This window comes from Zonotrichia albicollis, chromosome 2 (genome assembly GCF_047830755.1).
Source record: "Zonotrichia albicollis isolate bZonAlb1 chromosome 2, bZonAlb1.hap1, whole genome shotgun sequence".
NCBI lineage: Eukaryota > Metazoa > Chordata > Aves > Passeriformes > Passerellidae > Zonotrichia > Zonotrichia albicollis.
Genome location: NC_133820.1, coordinates 41855062 through 41872700, shown reverse-complemented (window position 1 = coordinate 41872700; position 17639 = coordinate 41855062). Strand labels below are relative to the sequence as shown.

The 17639-nt window shown below is 38.2% G+C and overlaps 1 protein-coding gene across 4 annotated transcripts in view; it reads right to left on the bottom strand.

Annotated features, from left to right (window-relative positions):
- The window catches only part of PRMT8 (protein arginine methyltransferase 8), a 57800-nt gene that overhangs the window by 3553 nt on the left and 36608 nt on the right, over nucleotides 1-17639 (bottom strand). For all 4 annotated transcript variants that reach the window (XM_026797719.2, XM_074534916.1, XM_005494550.4 and 1 more), the window contains exons 5-9: nucleotides 13508-13571; nucleotides 10301-10443; nucleotides 9830-9917; nucleotides 6638-6753; nucleotides 2066-2216 (exon numbers count right to left, since the gene is read on the bottom strand). In XM_026797719.2, the coding sequence (XP_026653520.1) occupies nucleotides 2066-2216; nucleotides 6638-6753; nucleotides 9830-9917; nucleotides 10301-10443; nucleotides 13508-13571 (562 nt within the window). The remainder of the gene's footprint in view (nucleotides 1-2065; nucleotides 2217-6637; nucleotides 6754-9829; nucleotides 9918-10300; nucleotides 10444-13507; nucleotides 13572-17639) is intronic.

The window sequence follows — 17639 nt, the reverse complement described above, 5'->3', positions numbered from 1 at the left end:
CAGATGTGAATCACACCCAGCAAGAAAGATTCCACAAAAAGGGTTACAGGGCAGGATAGGCACATTTTTATGCTTTTCTTTCAACCCACACATGTTCAAATTGGGAAAATCTTTACCACTAAGTGCTTTGAATTTCAGAAATCAAAATTAGTTCAAAAAGCAATGATAAAAAAGCATGAAGGAAAGGTCCATCAAAAATTATTAATCACCGTGTTGCAGATGAAACATTTGAGTAGTGATCCCAAACCAGCAAGTTTTTTAGTTTCCAGGATAGAGCGGATGAAAGGGCATTTGCACCTTGATCTCTTTTGGGACTATTAAAAGGCATTTTGGGCAATTTGCTAGAGATGGAAACTGGTCTAAATTAATTTCTAGTCTTGCTTAGCATAATCACTTTGAGGACCCTTTTCTATTTCAGGTTTTTAATTTACGTCTTTGGTTCTATTTCTGATTTAAGTTTCAATCTTTGAGCAGTGCCTAATGATCTTGTACTGGTCACTTTTTGTTCCTACCATTCTTGCAGTGAAGAGCATCTAGGAACCTAAGAATAGCTGTAGGAGCTCAAAGACTTCCTAACTTGGCAAAAAAAGCCTCTGATAAATTTATTTTTCTTTTATTTTTGTCCCTCAGTCACATAAGGTTACTGTATTGTATCATTATTAACACTTTAATAAAATAATGATTTTATTTCCTTTCAGCATCAATGTTTCAAAAAAATTACTTGGCTTTGAAAATTGTTTCTGACTGGGAAAATACTGATGCTTTTTAAAAAAACTAGTACAACAGGAATTTTTAACTCTTTTCTAAAATTCTAGAATCAGAAGATCTATATAAACCAACTTTTTTCAGAAACTGTGCTGGAAAATTGGTATTGTCGAAAGGAAAAGGATTTTACCAGATAAATTCTGTCTATGTGTCCAGACAGTTTTAATGACTGTTAATCCCAATTGTTAAATGAGATATCTTCTTGTAGGAGTTCTGATCCAGACTGTTTACCATTTGGACATGGCTGTGTAAAATTTCTAACTGAAAACATGTCAGACTGAAACGAAATTGAATTTATATTCTAAGTCATAACTGCTGCCTTGTACACACCCACGTAGTTGGTGTGTAGGGCCATGTTCCCTAGAAAAGCCTGACATAACTGGGAACTTGTGCCCTAACAACAGGGGGTGTGTGTAATGCAGGCCCAGGTCTCCAAGTCCACCCCAAATTAAACACTTATTCATAATTTATAAAGATACATATCAATGAAGCATGTTTTGACATGTCCTACAAGCTGGTGAATTTTACTGAATTCAGTGCAGCTTTGCCAATAGACACCAGCTGAGAATCTTTACCAGTGTTCTACACATTAGTGACCTCCAGCAGCAGATGGCCAAACAACCTTTTCATGGAGTAATTCTTCTGCACCTACCGTATCATGATAAACTGAACAGAGGCAGAAAAACACTTCACCCTCCTGTCTAGACAAAGGCTGTCTACAGGATGAGGTTTTTGCATTTATTGCAAGACTCTCTGGTTTATTCAGTCTGGTAAATAATGCCTTAAGGGAATGGAGTTATTCCTTTAAATATCTGCTCACCAAGGCAAGTTAGAGTTTCACATCTGGGTTGTTAGAGACAACTCACATAATCAGTATGTGTGTTTTTATAGCTTGGAGAAAATGGTAGTTTTGGTCTAGGCTCTGGGGCAAGCTTTGTTGGGTTTTGGATTTGCGGAAAACTCGGATGCAGAGCTGCTATTTCTCTCTGAGTTGATAATTCTCTGTCTAATCTGAGAAACCTGACACAGGATTTAGATATAACTGGTGAGGGATATAAATTCACAGGTCATAATTCCTGCTGAGCTCTAAGCTTGATAGCCATTGTGAAATTCTGCCTGTTTCCACAGAATTCCTAAGAGCTGTTGTCCTTTCCCCATCCCGCTCACCACCCCCAAAATTACAATAGTTTTTATCACGAAATTCAAATGTGGTGGTACATGAAACCTTCCTGTACCATCTAACCAGCAGCACTGATAGACTGATAGCAACAGAAATGAAATTAAAAGAAATACAGATTACCTGTAGAAAATCCCATCTTCTTGTGGCACTTTGTAAATTCAATATTAAAATAGGTGACCAAGGCATGAATGTAATCATTGCGTTGAATTTGGAGGCAGAATGCAGAAGTAAATTCCAATTCCTCAGTCTTCACTGTATAAATATCTACTTCCTGTTTGGAGGTGAAAGAAATGACATTTACACGCAGATGTCTGTGACTCTCAGGTTAAGTGTTAAAATGAGGTACTTTAGTATTTCATTTAATGATCAAAGATGACTGGCAGCTCTTTAAAACTGTAAGCAATCAGAGGTACATTCTAATATACCAAATAATGAGCAAATGAGGCAGTTATCTGACTAAGCTGAGAGAGAGGACTCTCACTGAAGAGCGTGTGTTCTTGGGAATGGCAGGGAGGGGCTGTAGGAGCTGGGGAAAATCAGGGTAAAAAGGTGCTCTGATAAATACAGGTAGATAATTGAAATGGATATATAGGTCCAGTTCAAGATCTTTTATCATCAGGGACTGTCCGCATGAGGAAAGATGCCAGAGTTGAGTTTTTAATAAAAATAACCTTATTTGTTTTTGCATCTCTGGAAAGTGATTTGACAGTGTCAAGCAGTCAAAACATCTGAGGCACAAGAGAGGCCTTCTTTTTGATGATGATGTTTTCTAGTTCTGTTTCAGGTAACTGATTTCAAACAGTGAGCACAGGGATCTTGCTCTTGAACAAGACAAACAAATTATGTCAATCATACTATGGCTTGATTGCAGTAGTTGGAAGGGACAATGTAGTCTTCAGGATTGCTTATTTCCATCAATATTTAAATCCCACTGTTCAAGGCTTAGACTGTGTTTTTGGGATGGATCTGGTTTTCCCAGCTAAGTACTGGTTTTATCTATGTTGTTGCCAAAAGTTGTAGTGATGATAGGGAGGATGGTAAGTCTGAAGTATTATTCTAATGCTGTGGGAAATGTGTGCACTTTCTGGTTACTTCATTGTTCAGTCTCATTGCTCTGGTACCCTTATTGCTCATGCATACAGGGAAACAGAATTTTGTAGGCAGAAATCCAAATTTTCTCTGCCAGCTGAAGTCAGGAATTGTGTCTGACCTCACCAGCATTTCTTAAGACTTGCACTACAAGAATGGAGAGCAGAGTCTAGACTGCCCATTAGAGGGCTCTTTTAGCCTCTTTTAGGGCTCGTGCAGAAATTGCCCTCTGTAATCTAAGGTAGGACTGCATAAAGAGACATAGAAAGATGCAGCCATATTTCAGTTACTGAGGTCTTTGCATGGACCACATATGTGTTTCTGAGACTTGGAAGACTTATGGGGAGATGATTTAAGCAAGCCATAGCTTTGGCCTGTCTGCTTAACATTATTGTTCAAGAACAACTTAACCATAATAAAAATTACTCTACTGCATTGCAACAACACCCTGAGGCATTAGTGTTTATCCTATGTGGCCTATGCATATAACTGGTCATTTAAAGCTGTGACAGCCTTAAAATGTTTTTGGCTTTTCCCCCTCAAAAGAGGGTAAGAAAAAAGCATGGTAAGAATGAGAACTTCTGAGGTCTCCTGGCAGAGTTCCACAGCAGCCTGCAAAATTTGCTTTGCCAAGCTAAACTGGACTGGTGGGTGATAGCTGCAGACTTCTGTAATTTTTAGTGTCTTTTTAGTGATCTCACTGTGGGGAAATTGGGACTTAAATCTAGTGATGAGGCACTTAAAAGGGAGCTAGCTCTCTCTGAGCTGTGTTTGCTCTGCAGGGTAAAGTGGAATCAAAAGCACTAGGAAATATTTTCATTAGAGAAGTCAGTAGAAATTTCTCAAAAATATTAAACAGATATCCTAAATAAACTGTTGGTCATTTTTTCAGTCCTTTTATTTTAGGATAGAAACATAGCTTTTATACAACACAAGGTAAGAGACATTTTTTATTAATTAATATAATTCTGAGAATGGCCAAGTCTGGTTTTGGTGATCTTGAATTGTACTCTGGCAACAATATATTCTTATATAAAATGGCAACATTCATTACAGCTAACTGCACCGGAGACAAACGATAGAAACTGGAGTTAAGGTTGCTTCTAGAGTGCCATGGCACCTCTTTCCTGTTCTCCTTTCCAGAGAGTCAGGTTATTCAGCTAGGACTTTGTGAGCATGGAAATAAGCTAAATGTGCAAATTTAAGTGGATGTCCAGGTTTGATGGAGTTCTTTCATTTCATTTGTTTGTTTTTGGATCAGAGAAGAAAACACAACTGTTTTACTAAGTATGAAACAAATTTTCCATATTTTTGGGCAGTGTTACTGAAAGCAGTAGGCGCCCAGCAGGACACCTGAACACTTATTCCTGAGTTCACTTATTGACTCTGGTGGTTTGAAGATGCATTGTTCTCACTGCTCTCCCTGGCTGATTTGCTGTGGATGTTAAACACACGATTCATATTTGGCAGGACAATTCCTGTGTCCCTCAGATGTATTTAAGAGATCATGCACAAGAGAATGGCTCTCACAGCAGAGAGGATGCTGCATTCCCTGCATGCACCATCCCAAGCGCGCCTGTGGTCCAGTGCCTAAATTTCCTTAAAGCATTCAGGACTTGAGTTACATCCAGTTTCTGAGGAGTAAAAAAGAGGAAATTTTACTCAAGTCTCCAGCATGTCTGGTACGTGCCATGGCTACACAGCATGCACAGCTGACGTCTTATTTTGCTGATTTTGTAGAAATGTTCAGAGCATCTAAATTAAAATTAAATAATTGAAATAACTGCAGAAGCACAAGGCTCTGACTGGTCTCTGAGGAATGTATCTAGTGACTGGTCCATCCAATGACTAATGTAGAGAGAACCCAGACTCATCGGGTAGGCACCCTAAATTAGCTGCTTTGGGTTGAACACAACCCTAAAAATCCCTCTGTGAATCTAATATGAACAAGCTGTGCTATCCAAAAGTGCTGTAATAAAACATTTGAATAATTAAACATTATGGCTTTGTTTATTCTCAAATGTTTTCTTAGGCTAATATTATTCTCTGAATTCACAAATATTTTCAGGAGAAAAGAAACACATTTTATATAAATAAACCATGTGCAAAAATAAATTAAAAAATATATAACTACAGAACCTGTTTTTCCTGCTTTCATATTGCTATCTTGAACACAAATCTCCCTCCTTCATGCTTTTCATTGGCAATTTTCTCTTTGCTTAGTGATCAGTTTGTGAGATTAGCGACTGATTCTGGAATGGAGGGTGGTTTGTGCTTGTGTACTTTTTACCTGCTTTGCTCTCATGGTGCCTCTACATGGTACAGCACCATTCAGTTTATGGACAAAAGATGTCAAAACTAAATATAAAACCAGAATAGAAACACTTGGAAAATTGTTGTCTGTCATCTTAAACGAAAATACTTTCAAAGACCTTCTAAATAAAGCGTTGGATTTGCACTTCAATTAAGGGAGTGCAGCTTTTTATTCCAGAGCAGCCAACCCATTTTGCTCCCTGATCTCTTTCTCTCTGGACATGTTTCATAGAGTCTAAATAGCTGTTTCTTTTGTGTGTGCTGCAATTTTAAATCGCCCTGGTTGAGGCTGTTTTCAGGCACAGCCATCTTGTGTTCCCCTCAGTGCAGATGGACTGTGCATGCATTCCTACTCATGCAGAGTTTCTGCTTCTGTTCCTTTGCTTTCAGTAAAGGTTTTGCAGACTGGAGGCACAGCTTTCCCTTTTACATATAGGAATAGTTAATGCTGTGTTTTTCACTGGCAAAAAGTGAAAGGGAAAAGATAGAACTGATTCTTTGGGATAAACGAGCTCTTGGATTCATGGACCTGGTACTACCAGTGCTATTGATGCAGACAGCCTTGTTCAGGACAGCTGTCCCACATGAGGATTCCTTCACCTGAAGGCAATTTTAGAGCTTTCAAGTGTTCCTGCAGGCAGTTCCTTCATTGTTAACATGATCTTGTGAACAGGATTTAGTGACCTTTCTGTCTCACATGTAGAGCAGGGTACCAGTTAAAACTCTGTGCGCAGATGTTGGGGCTGAGAGAGAATTCTATATAAGGCTAAGAATTAAGAAGTTAGAGAAATAAATTGAGTTCCAATTCTGATCACATGTTCTGCACTTAATTATTGCATCATCAATTCAGAACTGATGCTTAAGACTTTCTAACTGCAAACAGAATCATTTACCCCTTCTCTCAGCAGTGCTCAATCAGTAATTTCCAACCTCTATTTACTAAAAGGCAGGGCAATTCAAATTCGTATCTAAATATACCATGTCTCTCTTCATCCAGTATTTGCATGACTAAAATTTGTAAGACACAAGGAGCATCTTGCTTTTGGGAATTCCATAAGAAATCAAGGTATCAGTGTTCATGCTCAGATCATGTGACAATACTGAGCATATGAAACATGCAAGACCTGGCTAATCTAAAACTGCACAGTTTTCCTTCCTAATGTGCCAGCATTCTGCAATGATGCCTTCTGCAGCTGCTTCAAAGCAAGCAAAACATAAGCAGCAGGTCCCAAAAGAGCCCCGCAGCTGGGTGTAAACAGTCACAGTGAGGTATATTCAGAATTACCAAACCTTTATTAAGCAGGCGTTGGTCACCACTTGCTTTGGATCTACTATGTCCACCAAGGGCTCCTTCATGGCAACATCCCTAATACAGGTCATGTCAAAGCCGTACACATTCTCCCACCCTGTCAGGGCAAATGGATTTGTCAAGGTTAGCAGCAATAATAGAAAATATTTTTTGCTTCTCAAAGCATTTTTCTTTTGAAAGAATTTCTACCATCCCCTAATTTTCAGATGTCTCCTTCAGCTCTTTGCTCCCTGCCCCAGCTGGGGCCTCTATGTCATCATTGCTATTTTGCAGATAATGCAGTTCTGGCAAAATAAGCCCTCAATGTATATCTTTGAACAAGTGGCCCTTATTTTTTGGTGTCTCCAAAACTGTTTTATATGAGATTTGTCAATGATTTTTGTGGCTTTAGATGCTTGTGATTGTTGACCAAAATCATCTGATGCCAGGCTGAGTGTTGGGTTTGGTTTGTTTTTTTTGTTTTTTTTTTTTTTTTAATTTTTTTTCCTCATAGATTGCCACTCAATTGGCAGTTTACATGCTCTTTTGATTATTTTAGTAGTTTTAGTTTCAGCAAGAAAATTACTGGCAGGAGTAGAATTGCAGGTGTTTCAATAGTTGGGACTCCAAGTTTATGACAGAAAAGCAAAAGGTTCACTTTGAAAATATTTAAAAGCCATGCCAATCCTCTATATTTGAATTGTTCTTCTGAGTGTTCCAATAGATGCTTCTTATCATGTTGAGGATGTTTTGCACAAAATGAAAACATTGAGAAATAAAGAAGTACACTGTCTTTGCTTTTAAGTTTGTTTAACAAAGTGAAAACAAGAACTGTCAAACAAGTGAAATCTTTGTCTTCTGAAGCATGTAAGTCAAGGTCCATTCAGTGCTTCATCTCATCTAAACTGAATACCATGTTTTTATAAATGACTTGAACAAAAAACAAAGTAAACAGATAAACACATTTGTGAGCATGTTTGAAGTGTCTAATTTTTTTCAGAGCATAGCATTTGAGCTACTGGGGTTTCCAGAGGAGTATGACAGAAAATGTCATGTGATATAAAAATCTGCATATTCCTAAATTGGAAAAATATGGACATGAATGATTCTTTGATATCTCTTTATTGGGTTGTGAATTTTTCAGCATTTCAAGGGAGCTGTAACTTTTGTTTCAGGCATCATGAGTGTGTGAGGACTTCAGATTACATTTTAAAAAGTCATATATTTTTATGTGATTACTCAGAAAAGATTAATTAGGAAACCCTGAAGAAACAATTTATTAATTCTTTATTTATTATTGGGGCCTCTATAATTTACTGCACCTCAGCCCACATGGGATACCTTTGAAATATGTGGCCCAATCTGTCTTAGGGAGAGAGCTGTCACAGGAGGTAAAAAATAAAATTATATGTTTTACATTTTGCAGTAAATCAGAGTAATTGACTGTAGTAGTGCTCTCTGGCATTAATCTTCAGTTAGAAAAATCAGAAGTTAGATTTTTTTAGAAATCTCATATTGCATTATTTCTTTATCAATATAATAGTTCTTGAACACTCTTTAAAATGCTCAAGTCTGCATCTCATATGAAGGCAAGACTCTATCCTCCTTAAGAGAGAAAAAGATGAAAAATTGAAATGTAAGGAGACGCCATCAAGGATTTATAAATGGAAAGGAGAGAAGATGGTGGTGCAGATAGATAATGGGACAGAAATAACTGCAGACACAGAGGTATATAAGGTAAGGGGGGGGGGAAGGGAAATCAGAAGTGAAATCAGAAAGTAAGGTGTCTTAAAGGAAAACAACATTTTAGAAGAGGAAAAAATGACTGTACATTTTTTCACATGGCTCAAAATGAAACAATTTGAAAACAGATGTATTGTCTGTGAGAAAAGAAAAATATTAAAGTGTAGAAATGAAGGCGTTCAAAAGCAAAATGAAAGATTCTAGGCCAAAATGGCTCTGATTCCTTTACAGAATGGAAGCCTCATACATCCATTTGAGTCTGTATATTTTGTAAGGAGTTTAACTGTCAAGGTCATCACATAGCTGAGGAGAAAAATCTAGGCTGTGCTTGAGAGGGAGATATAATCCTTCCTGGCACCTACAGAGACTTCTTGTCACCGCCCCACTGCACTGGGCTTGCTTTTGACCCAAAATAGCAATTTTGACCAACTGGCAGTTCTGTGTATTAGCACTGAATTTGATTATAGAAACACCAAGCCTCTTTTCTGGGAGGAGGTGAGAGTCAAGGAATGAGGACCTAGGCATTTTTATTTAAAGGTTGTCTGAACCCACTAATTTAACCCAAATTTTCACATGTATCTTTGGTTAATAAATCTGCTTAGGAATTTTGTGGTTATTTTTTTCCCATAATGGAAAATACCTTTAAGTGAAACTGCTCAGCTTTGAAAAATAAATAAAATCAAGAAATGTTGAAAAGAAGAATGAAATAATGTAAAACTTGTTCATTTGATCACAACAGGAGTCTGGACTAGGTCACTTGTAGATGTCACTAACAGCACCAGTTATTCAATGATACTTCAAGAAAACTCTCCCAACATTTTAAAAGAAAAGGAAATGCAATTTTATGCATCTATGAAGTATAAAAAACCCCAAAATTAGAGCCCTTTCTTAACATATAAGTGAAATTTAAATTTCTGATCCTTATTTTTAATTTAAAAATTCTCACATTAAATATTTTTTAAAAACTTATATGCGTTGTGGGTTTTTTTTTTCTTTTTGACAAGCAATCATGGAGATATAATTTTTTTCTAGGTTTATTTCTTCACATGTACAAATTATTTGCATCTTACTACTTTTATATTTTTGTTATGTTAAAAACAAGAATAAGGGCCTGAATGGCAAAAGAATATTACTGGGCTTTGTGGCTGTTATGATGGATTATATATTTATCAAAACAACAACTAAACTAAATCTCCTTTAATCCACATTTTAAATATAGCTAGAGGTATTAATACAGCTCTAGGCGAAGTCTTCATCAGTTTATACATGCATCTCTCCTTAGTGCTCTTTAAATTACAGCAAATTTCCTGAACTTATCAGCAGACCAACATTTTCTCAGAGTTCACATTCATATTGGAATTCTGGCCTGCAGAGACCACAGTAGGCTACTGGAAATGAAAGATTTTAGGGAAATAACCACAGAAAAGTGTTACTGGCAGGTGCTTACTCACAGTGAATTTTGAAGTCCTTGTACTGTCTGTCTTCAATTGCTACCACGTACAAAGCAGCTCGGTCTGGAAACATTAGCCCTCCAGGTTTCTGTTGATGAATTGTGGGGAAATGGATCTCGTAATCTATTCACCTGACAAAGACATCACATTTTGAACTGCACATACAAAAACCAGACAAGCACCCCTTGCATGCCTTTATTGTTTTGCTTCAGATTTGCACACCAGCTTTAGCCTTGCAGCCTGCGGCAATGTCATTAGACAGTGTCTAGGCAAACTTGGCCGGCCAGCACTTAATCAAAAGCAAAGCTCTTTCACTGAGGTTCCCTTTGTCATCTCCTCGTTAAAGCCTGGGAAATGGCACTTGGAGATGTGACTGTGTCTCGTTATGGCCACAGTAGGGCAGGGAAAGCTTGTAGTCAGAAAGTAAATGGTGGCTGCTCCAGCGAGGAGCACGACATGCAGAGCACCTACCAGCCACTTGTCTCGTGCGAAGATGACTGTGTTTAACATTGACTCATAGAACAGACAGTAACCCATCCACTCGCTGATGATGATGTCTACTTGATCCACAGGTAATTCAACTTCTTCCACTTTACCTTTAAATATTGTGATTACTGAAAAGAGAATCCAAAGAAATATGTTTCACATAATAAAACACCTAAGATCTCTACTGGTGAATGTCAGGATGACCTTTTCAATATGATTCTCTTCTTGAATGCCTGTCCATAAGGCATGACTCCACGTGACTCAATACACTTCACACTTTAAAAACTATTCCGAGTCCATATAATAAATAGCAATTTATTAGCAGTATAAAAGGAAAAAAAATAAACAATGCAAAAATCAAAGGCCAAAAAAAAACCCCCACCATGTCTAAAAACAACAGAAAAATAGGTCTTACCTGGTTACCTGTATGATCGCATGTTAAAATGCCTTTTAAAATTTGGCAGATTTCTAGATCATTGACCAAGTATAGCAAAGAATCCACTTAGAAGCATTTAAACATCCCTGCAGATTTACACACTAATGCTTGAATGCTGGGCCATATTTAGTTCAGTTGTAACAAATAATTTTGTTTTAGGACCACTACACAAGTCATCACTCATTCCTGCTTAAAAAAAAAAAGAAATCCTATTTACAAATGTATTTTCAGCTTGTGCTAGATAATTTTCAGAGTATGTTTCTCTCATGCTTTTATTGCTTCTTGCAGTGGATAAAGTCTCATGGTCCTGGATTCTTCCTTGAAAAGGTAACAGATGAAATTTAGGAATTAGGTGAATATTTTACTTTCCATTACTAATTTATAAGATTACTTCACTACTCTTAATTAATGGGAATTTTTAATGACAGCGGTTTTTATTAATGAAATAGTCAACATTCAGTTTCAGAGAAATGAAGGTAATTTAATTTAATATAACTTAGCTAGAACTAGGTTAGCTGGCTGAGTCTGGAAGTCTGGGTTGAATGATTTTTAGAACTCAGTCCAGGGAAAAGGAGGTTTTGTTTTTCCCAAATACATGCAGTACTAGTATTACTCTAACCAGATGTGGCCACTTTATTTGCATAGCAAATTTTTAATCCAGACTGGCCCCCTAAGAAATTGGAAACACTCTGACTCAGACTGGTACCACAAAGTATCAGCTGTAAGAGGAACCTGACTGGAAAAGACCAGAGTTCTCTTCTCTTTGCCATTATTTAATCTCATTTCTTTCACAGTTAGTGATTCAACAGTTCATCTCTTGTTATACTGAAGGACCCTCATGTCTATAAGCTCCAGCCATGAGTTCTCTTTAGTTCTCTTTTCTCCCAAGAACTTCCACTGCCCCAATTCTTTTGGAGTGAATTTTAGCACTGTTGACAGCTGCCAGAGTGACACATCTGAGTTTGAAGCCCCCTGCTTATACCCAGAACAGTCACAGTGTAAGCAGTAGCAGCAGCACTGCTTCCTCCCACCTCCCTTCACCTCATAAGGCATCATGTGGGGACAGATCGTGCTGTCCCCAGATGTATTGCCTGTATCTGTTCTAGAAGCAGTAGGTTTTCCCTTGGTTCAGCCCCTTTTGCTGACTCTGCATTGCTCAAAACATTTGGGGGGTGGGGAAAGGAAAATTTCCATGAGCAACAAGATCCTTTGGCTCAGTACCTGGCTGCGTTAAAACAGAAGTGAATGTGGGTCAGTGTGGAGTGTGAAAGTGTAAATGTTGGTTCAGGTGTGCAGTTTGCAGACCAAACTGCAGTCAGGCAGACTGCTGAACCTGCCAAGTCTCCTCCCAAAGGAGAGGGCTCTGCTCCTGCCTCCACAGTTTCCCAGTGCCTCTCTCCTTGTAGAAACAGGAGGAAAAAGCAGAGATAAAAACCTTCTGCACCTTCTGGAGAACACTGGAACCTTCTAATGTATTCTGACAGTGGTTCCTTCACACACAACTCCTCTGCTGGAAATCCAAACACAAATTCATCTGCGGTGTGCTATTTCTGTCTCTAGCCAATGAAAGCCATTCTGGGAACGCACAGCCTCTGCATCCAAGGTTTAGGACAACCACAGAGGTCACACCTCACTGCTTTAGTGTCTTATCCCTACTGTGGAAAGAGTATTTTCTGCTCCTTTGCTTCCTTCTTTTCCTGAACCAAGAGTTGCATAGGCTGGCTGGCCCCTTGTATCCCACACCACAGCTGTTTCACACCACAACACCTGAATGCCCAATAAATGTACAATAAATGTTCCTCCCAGAGAGCTCAGGGCAGTCACAAACTGCCAGTGACGGCAAGAAAAATCAGAGCAGATGTGAACCAGCACAGAAACGTATTCCTGCACATGTGCAGGCAGACCATCAGCGCAGACACAGCTGAAAGTGGGGGCACTGGCTACAGCCCAGCACTGACCTGCTCTGCAGCAAAGGCAAGCTCTTCACAAAAAAGCACTTTAAACAGGAGCTGTCTCAAGGCCTCAGTTAAAAAAAGACTGACTTTTTAGGTTGTTACAAAGATATCTTGAGTGCTGTGATTTGGAGGAGGATTGAAGGCATGAAATAGAACTTGTTGGGGATTATTTTTTGCTAAGGGTTTTCAGCAGCTTGGAGTTACATCTAAGTTTTGGTTGGTTTTTTGTTGTTGTTTTTTTCTAATTTAGATTTTCCACATACTTGGAAATTTCACCAGCTTTCATTTCAATCAAAAAAGTTTTATATGATATTTTTATTTTATGATTTGAACATTTTCATTTGTATGAGTGTGCGTTTTGATAAGAAAATACTTTTTTCAAAGCCTTAAAGTGAGAAGTCAGAAAACTTAGCAAAAAATTTTTGCTTTAAACCTTATCTCAATTTGAATGTCAGTATAGGTGTTTGTATTTCTATTCTGTTTAAAAGAGAAGGTGGAATTCTAATGGCAGAATTAATTTGATAAGTTCAGTTCTAATTTAGGGTCTTCCTTCTCCTATGCTAAACCAAACTTCCCACTGATAATTTCTATTTTCTTTTTTCGTCTCTGATACATACAGAATTGACAGTAATTCCTGTGAGGAATTATTGTAGTGCCTAGAAAGAGGTGTTTAGTTTTGTATTTACATAAGTATATTCTGCAAAACTACCATTTACATGTAAAACACACAACATAAATTAGTCAGCAAAAGCAAAACAGTTATCTTCTCTTTTTCCTGAAAAAAAATTATATAAGTCTTACTGTTGTCCAAGTGGTTGGCCTTGATAATTTTTTCTGAGTAGTCAGATATACTTGAGCATTCAATCTAGGAAAAAAAGAAAAAAAGAAAAGCAAGATAAAGAGCAATTCATCTGTTAGAGAGCTCAGCTGTGTGAATGAAAACTATCTACTGAAGGCAGCAAAGACACTACAAAGCATTTAACCATTGATAAAGAGTAAATCAAACCTGTGGGGAGGATCATAATTAATGATGTTTTAATATTTAAATTGCAGACTGTGTCTGAATTAAAGTGGCTCCTGTGGAAAAGATTGCTTTAAAAATTATTGAAATGTGAAAAAAAAGGTGTTTTACCTACAAAATGTACATTATTAATTGTATTTAATTTATTCCTGGTACTACAGAGTATTGCCTCCTCCCCCACAACAATCTGCTGAATGGAATGAATTAGGATGATGCTACATTTCCATATATATTTTAAAACAAAATGCATTCAAACTTTGTCAATAATATTAAAATTCAAATATGCCAATACTGGTCTATGCCAAGAAGCAATTGTTTTCAATGTGAAAAATCGATATTCTTTAGAAAAGCTGCTATTCCAAAATAATGCAATAATTTAACATACAAGAAAGAACTGAAATTTTCTGTTTAAAATAACATCCAGATCTGCATGGGTTTTTCTCTGTGCAGTTCTGTGCTTTTTCTAGGAAAATAATTACAGAGTGCCTCCGAGTTTTAGATTTGCCCTTAAACTTGGAAAACTTGTCCTTGAACTGTGTACTAGCATAAAAGCATTTTTGCAATGACCTGTAATATCTTTTAGAGAAAAACTACATTCCAAGAATCTCTCTGGGTTTTGTGCCCCTTGAAAATCATGAAGGCCAAAGTTGCTTGTAGTCACTGAATCAGTTCCTAATTTACCTCTTCCAAATTCGGCATTAAACGGACGATACTACTTTGCATAATCCTTGTCTCCCTAATTCCCCTGTGGGAATGTCAAATAGAACTATATTATCTCTAATGAAGTGGTTTATATAGCCAGTGAATCCCATTTAATCTCTAAAAGCTAAATTGTGCTTGACCTCTGAGACAGCACTCACAGATGGCAGGACAGCAGACGCAAAGACACACAGATCCTTTATTCTTTTTATATTGTGCATGAGACAGACATAATAGCAGTCATAATATCAATCCCAGTCCCCATGGGAGCACATTGATTCTGCTTAGCTTGCCTGCAGATGTAAACCATTCCTAAAATGTGTCTCAATGGCCTGAGCATAAACCAAAACTGACTTGTGGAAAGGAACACCTGAGTGCCAGGCCTGAGAGTTCAAGGAAGAAATCCTTTGGAGTGAGTGACATCCTTTGGCTCCATCCAGGTTCTTCCCTTACCGTAAACTGTATGGACTGTGTGCCCTGTCTATATTACTGCCATTATACTAATTTTCCCTGCCTTTATTCACATCTGTCTGGTATTTTCAATTCCATTGCCCATTTTGGATGGTTTTTAAATAAAGCAGGTGTAGGTAGGTGTTTGGAGGTTGCTTTCCAAACTTTCTAAAGAACAAGGTGCAAAGAAATAAAAAGTTCTCTCTCATGAATAACAACAAGTTTCCAAACAGCTTCAGATGCAAAGAAGCAAAAGAATAAAACACCCCAACATTTAAATGTTTCATGAAGGAATACATATTTCAGAAAAAAACTTGCTTTAGGGTGGCTAAAGCTATTAATCTGTATTTTGAATTGGACTCTATACTGTGGTTGAATTTTATTTTAAAAAGCAACCCATTTCAGAAAAAAAGAAAACGGAATTCTGCAGGTGAAGAAATAGAGGAAAAATTGGTGTTGTCAGATTTTTTTTCTCAGTTTTCTTTCAAGTCAGTGATCTGCTCAAATCTGCCCTATTTAGCAAAGCATTTTGATTTTATGAAAAGCACATGTTCCAATAAAGAAAGTCTGTACCTGAGTTTATAATCACAGAATCATAGGACGGTTTGGGCTTGACGAGATCTTCAAAGGATTGCCCTGATTCAAGTGAAGGATCCTGTTCTTGGCCATGATGAAAACCACAAGGTTCACACAGGCCCACTCCTCAAGCCTGACAAGATTCCTCTGTGTGGCCTATTTTCCTTCAATCACATCAGCTGCACAAAGCAGTTTTGTGTCATCTGCAAACTTGCAGAGGGTGAACTCAATCCCACCATCTATTGTCTTTAATGAAGATCTTAAACAGCAGTGGTCCCAGCATTGACCCTTGAATTGCTTCAGCTGTATCTGGTTCTGTGTGTGTGTATATTCACCTCTGCTTTCATTTTACTTCTCAGTCTTCAATCCACTGCTGCAAATGTCTTCTCATTTACTGTGGTCTCTTCCTGAAACAGTCACAAGATCCCCAGATCTCCCCTGGGCTGTGTCCTCATCACCACCTTTTTATACAAAGCAGCTGACATCTAACATCAGCCTTCATTTTCTGTGTCTGTTTAACTCCTTCTTTCCTGCACTGTTTTGTTTGTCTGAAAATAGCACGGAATTCACTGCAATGACTGTCCTGAATTTTGTATGACGAAATGCAGCAGATGAACCAAGGCTTCAAGGGATATTTTGTGTATTTTTGTGTCCCTCACTGAGCCCTCCCAAGCAACAAGAGCTATGTGCCAATTCTATCTCTACATTTCTTACAACAGCTCCCCTGCTAGATTAACATCACTACATTGTACCCTCCCACACGGGTTAGGGCTCAGAGCAGGTGAAGAAAAAAGAAAAAATGAGGGGGCTGGTTCTGCTCAGGTTATAGAAGAGATCTCCCCCATTCCAACAGGAATCTAAAAGTATCCCAAAAGGGCTTGCAAAGAAAGTAAAGTCAAACTCTTTTCTGAAATGCACAGGGACAAGACAAAAGTCAGTAATTATGAGCTGTGGCAAAGGAAATTCCTGCTGATTGTAGGCCTGGAATAGGTGCTGAGAGAGTATTTAGAGTCTCTGTACTTGGAGATTTTCCAAATTGGACTGGACATGTCCTTGGCCAACTTGATGCAGCTTTAAGTTAATGATTCTATGATTTACATCTCTTGAAGACCCAGAGATAATTCTAGCTGTTGGCTTAGGCAGTGGCAAGGAATAACTTCCAACAGTGGGTAAGAAGGGATAAGAAGAACCAGACAGAGTAGTGGATGAATTTGAACCCCAAGAGGGAAAGTGTGAGTAAGAGGAGAGTGATTTCTGTAGTCAAAAAACCAACACTCTGCATTTGTCAACAGTTTCCACATCATGCTATTTGAAAAATCACATTTAACTGTAGAGAAGAAACTGGAACATCACGGCTCTATGTAATAACTCATGGCAAATGTTTGCTTTTTAAATGGAACACTCACAGTTTCCAATTGCAAATATGACCATAAATTCTCAATTTGACTATAAGAAAGCCACTGCTAGGTCTGAAATGGCTGCTTGTCCAACACAAATCCACTCTGCAGCTTGCCGTGTACAGGGTTCAGGGTGAGACAGCTCATCTGACAAGAAGGTTGAAACTCTCTGGCTGTAGCACAAGTTTCACACCTAAGGGAGTTCCTCTGAGAGCTAAGTTCCATGGATTGCACACCCACCAGCTTCAGCCATGAACAGTCCATCGGTGAGCTGGCACTCGTGTGCCACTCAGCTTTATAAAGTCCTGAGGTAAGGACCGAACTCTAAATAAGTCCAAAGGGGGAAAAAACCAACAAGACCCAAACAGGAAAAAAAATCCTCACAACAACAACACCAACAAATGTGGAAAAGTATTTGCTTTTCTTTTACTTGGTGAATTTTCTGCCAGTGAGCTGGCTCACTGTAGAATCAGATAAGCACCAGTGCCAGCACAAGGGAGGGAGGGAGACCATATGGCCAGGGATCTGAGAGATGGGAAGGTGGGAGCACATCACCATCATTTTGTATATGCTTATACTTCTACAGCACTGCAACATCTTTGCATGAGACCTGCATTTCTGCATCACAGAAAGCTGCTAGATTATCCTCCCTGAGGCTTTGATGTAATAAATCATATTAATAAATAATACTTGGTTTACAAGAAAATACCTTCCAGCTGCCTATCACGGGCTTAAACTCCAAAACTTTTTCCATCTATCTATAGTTTCAGACTCTAGTCTGATAGTCAAA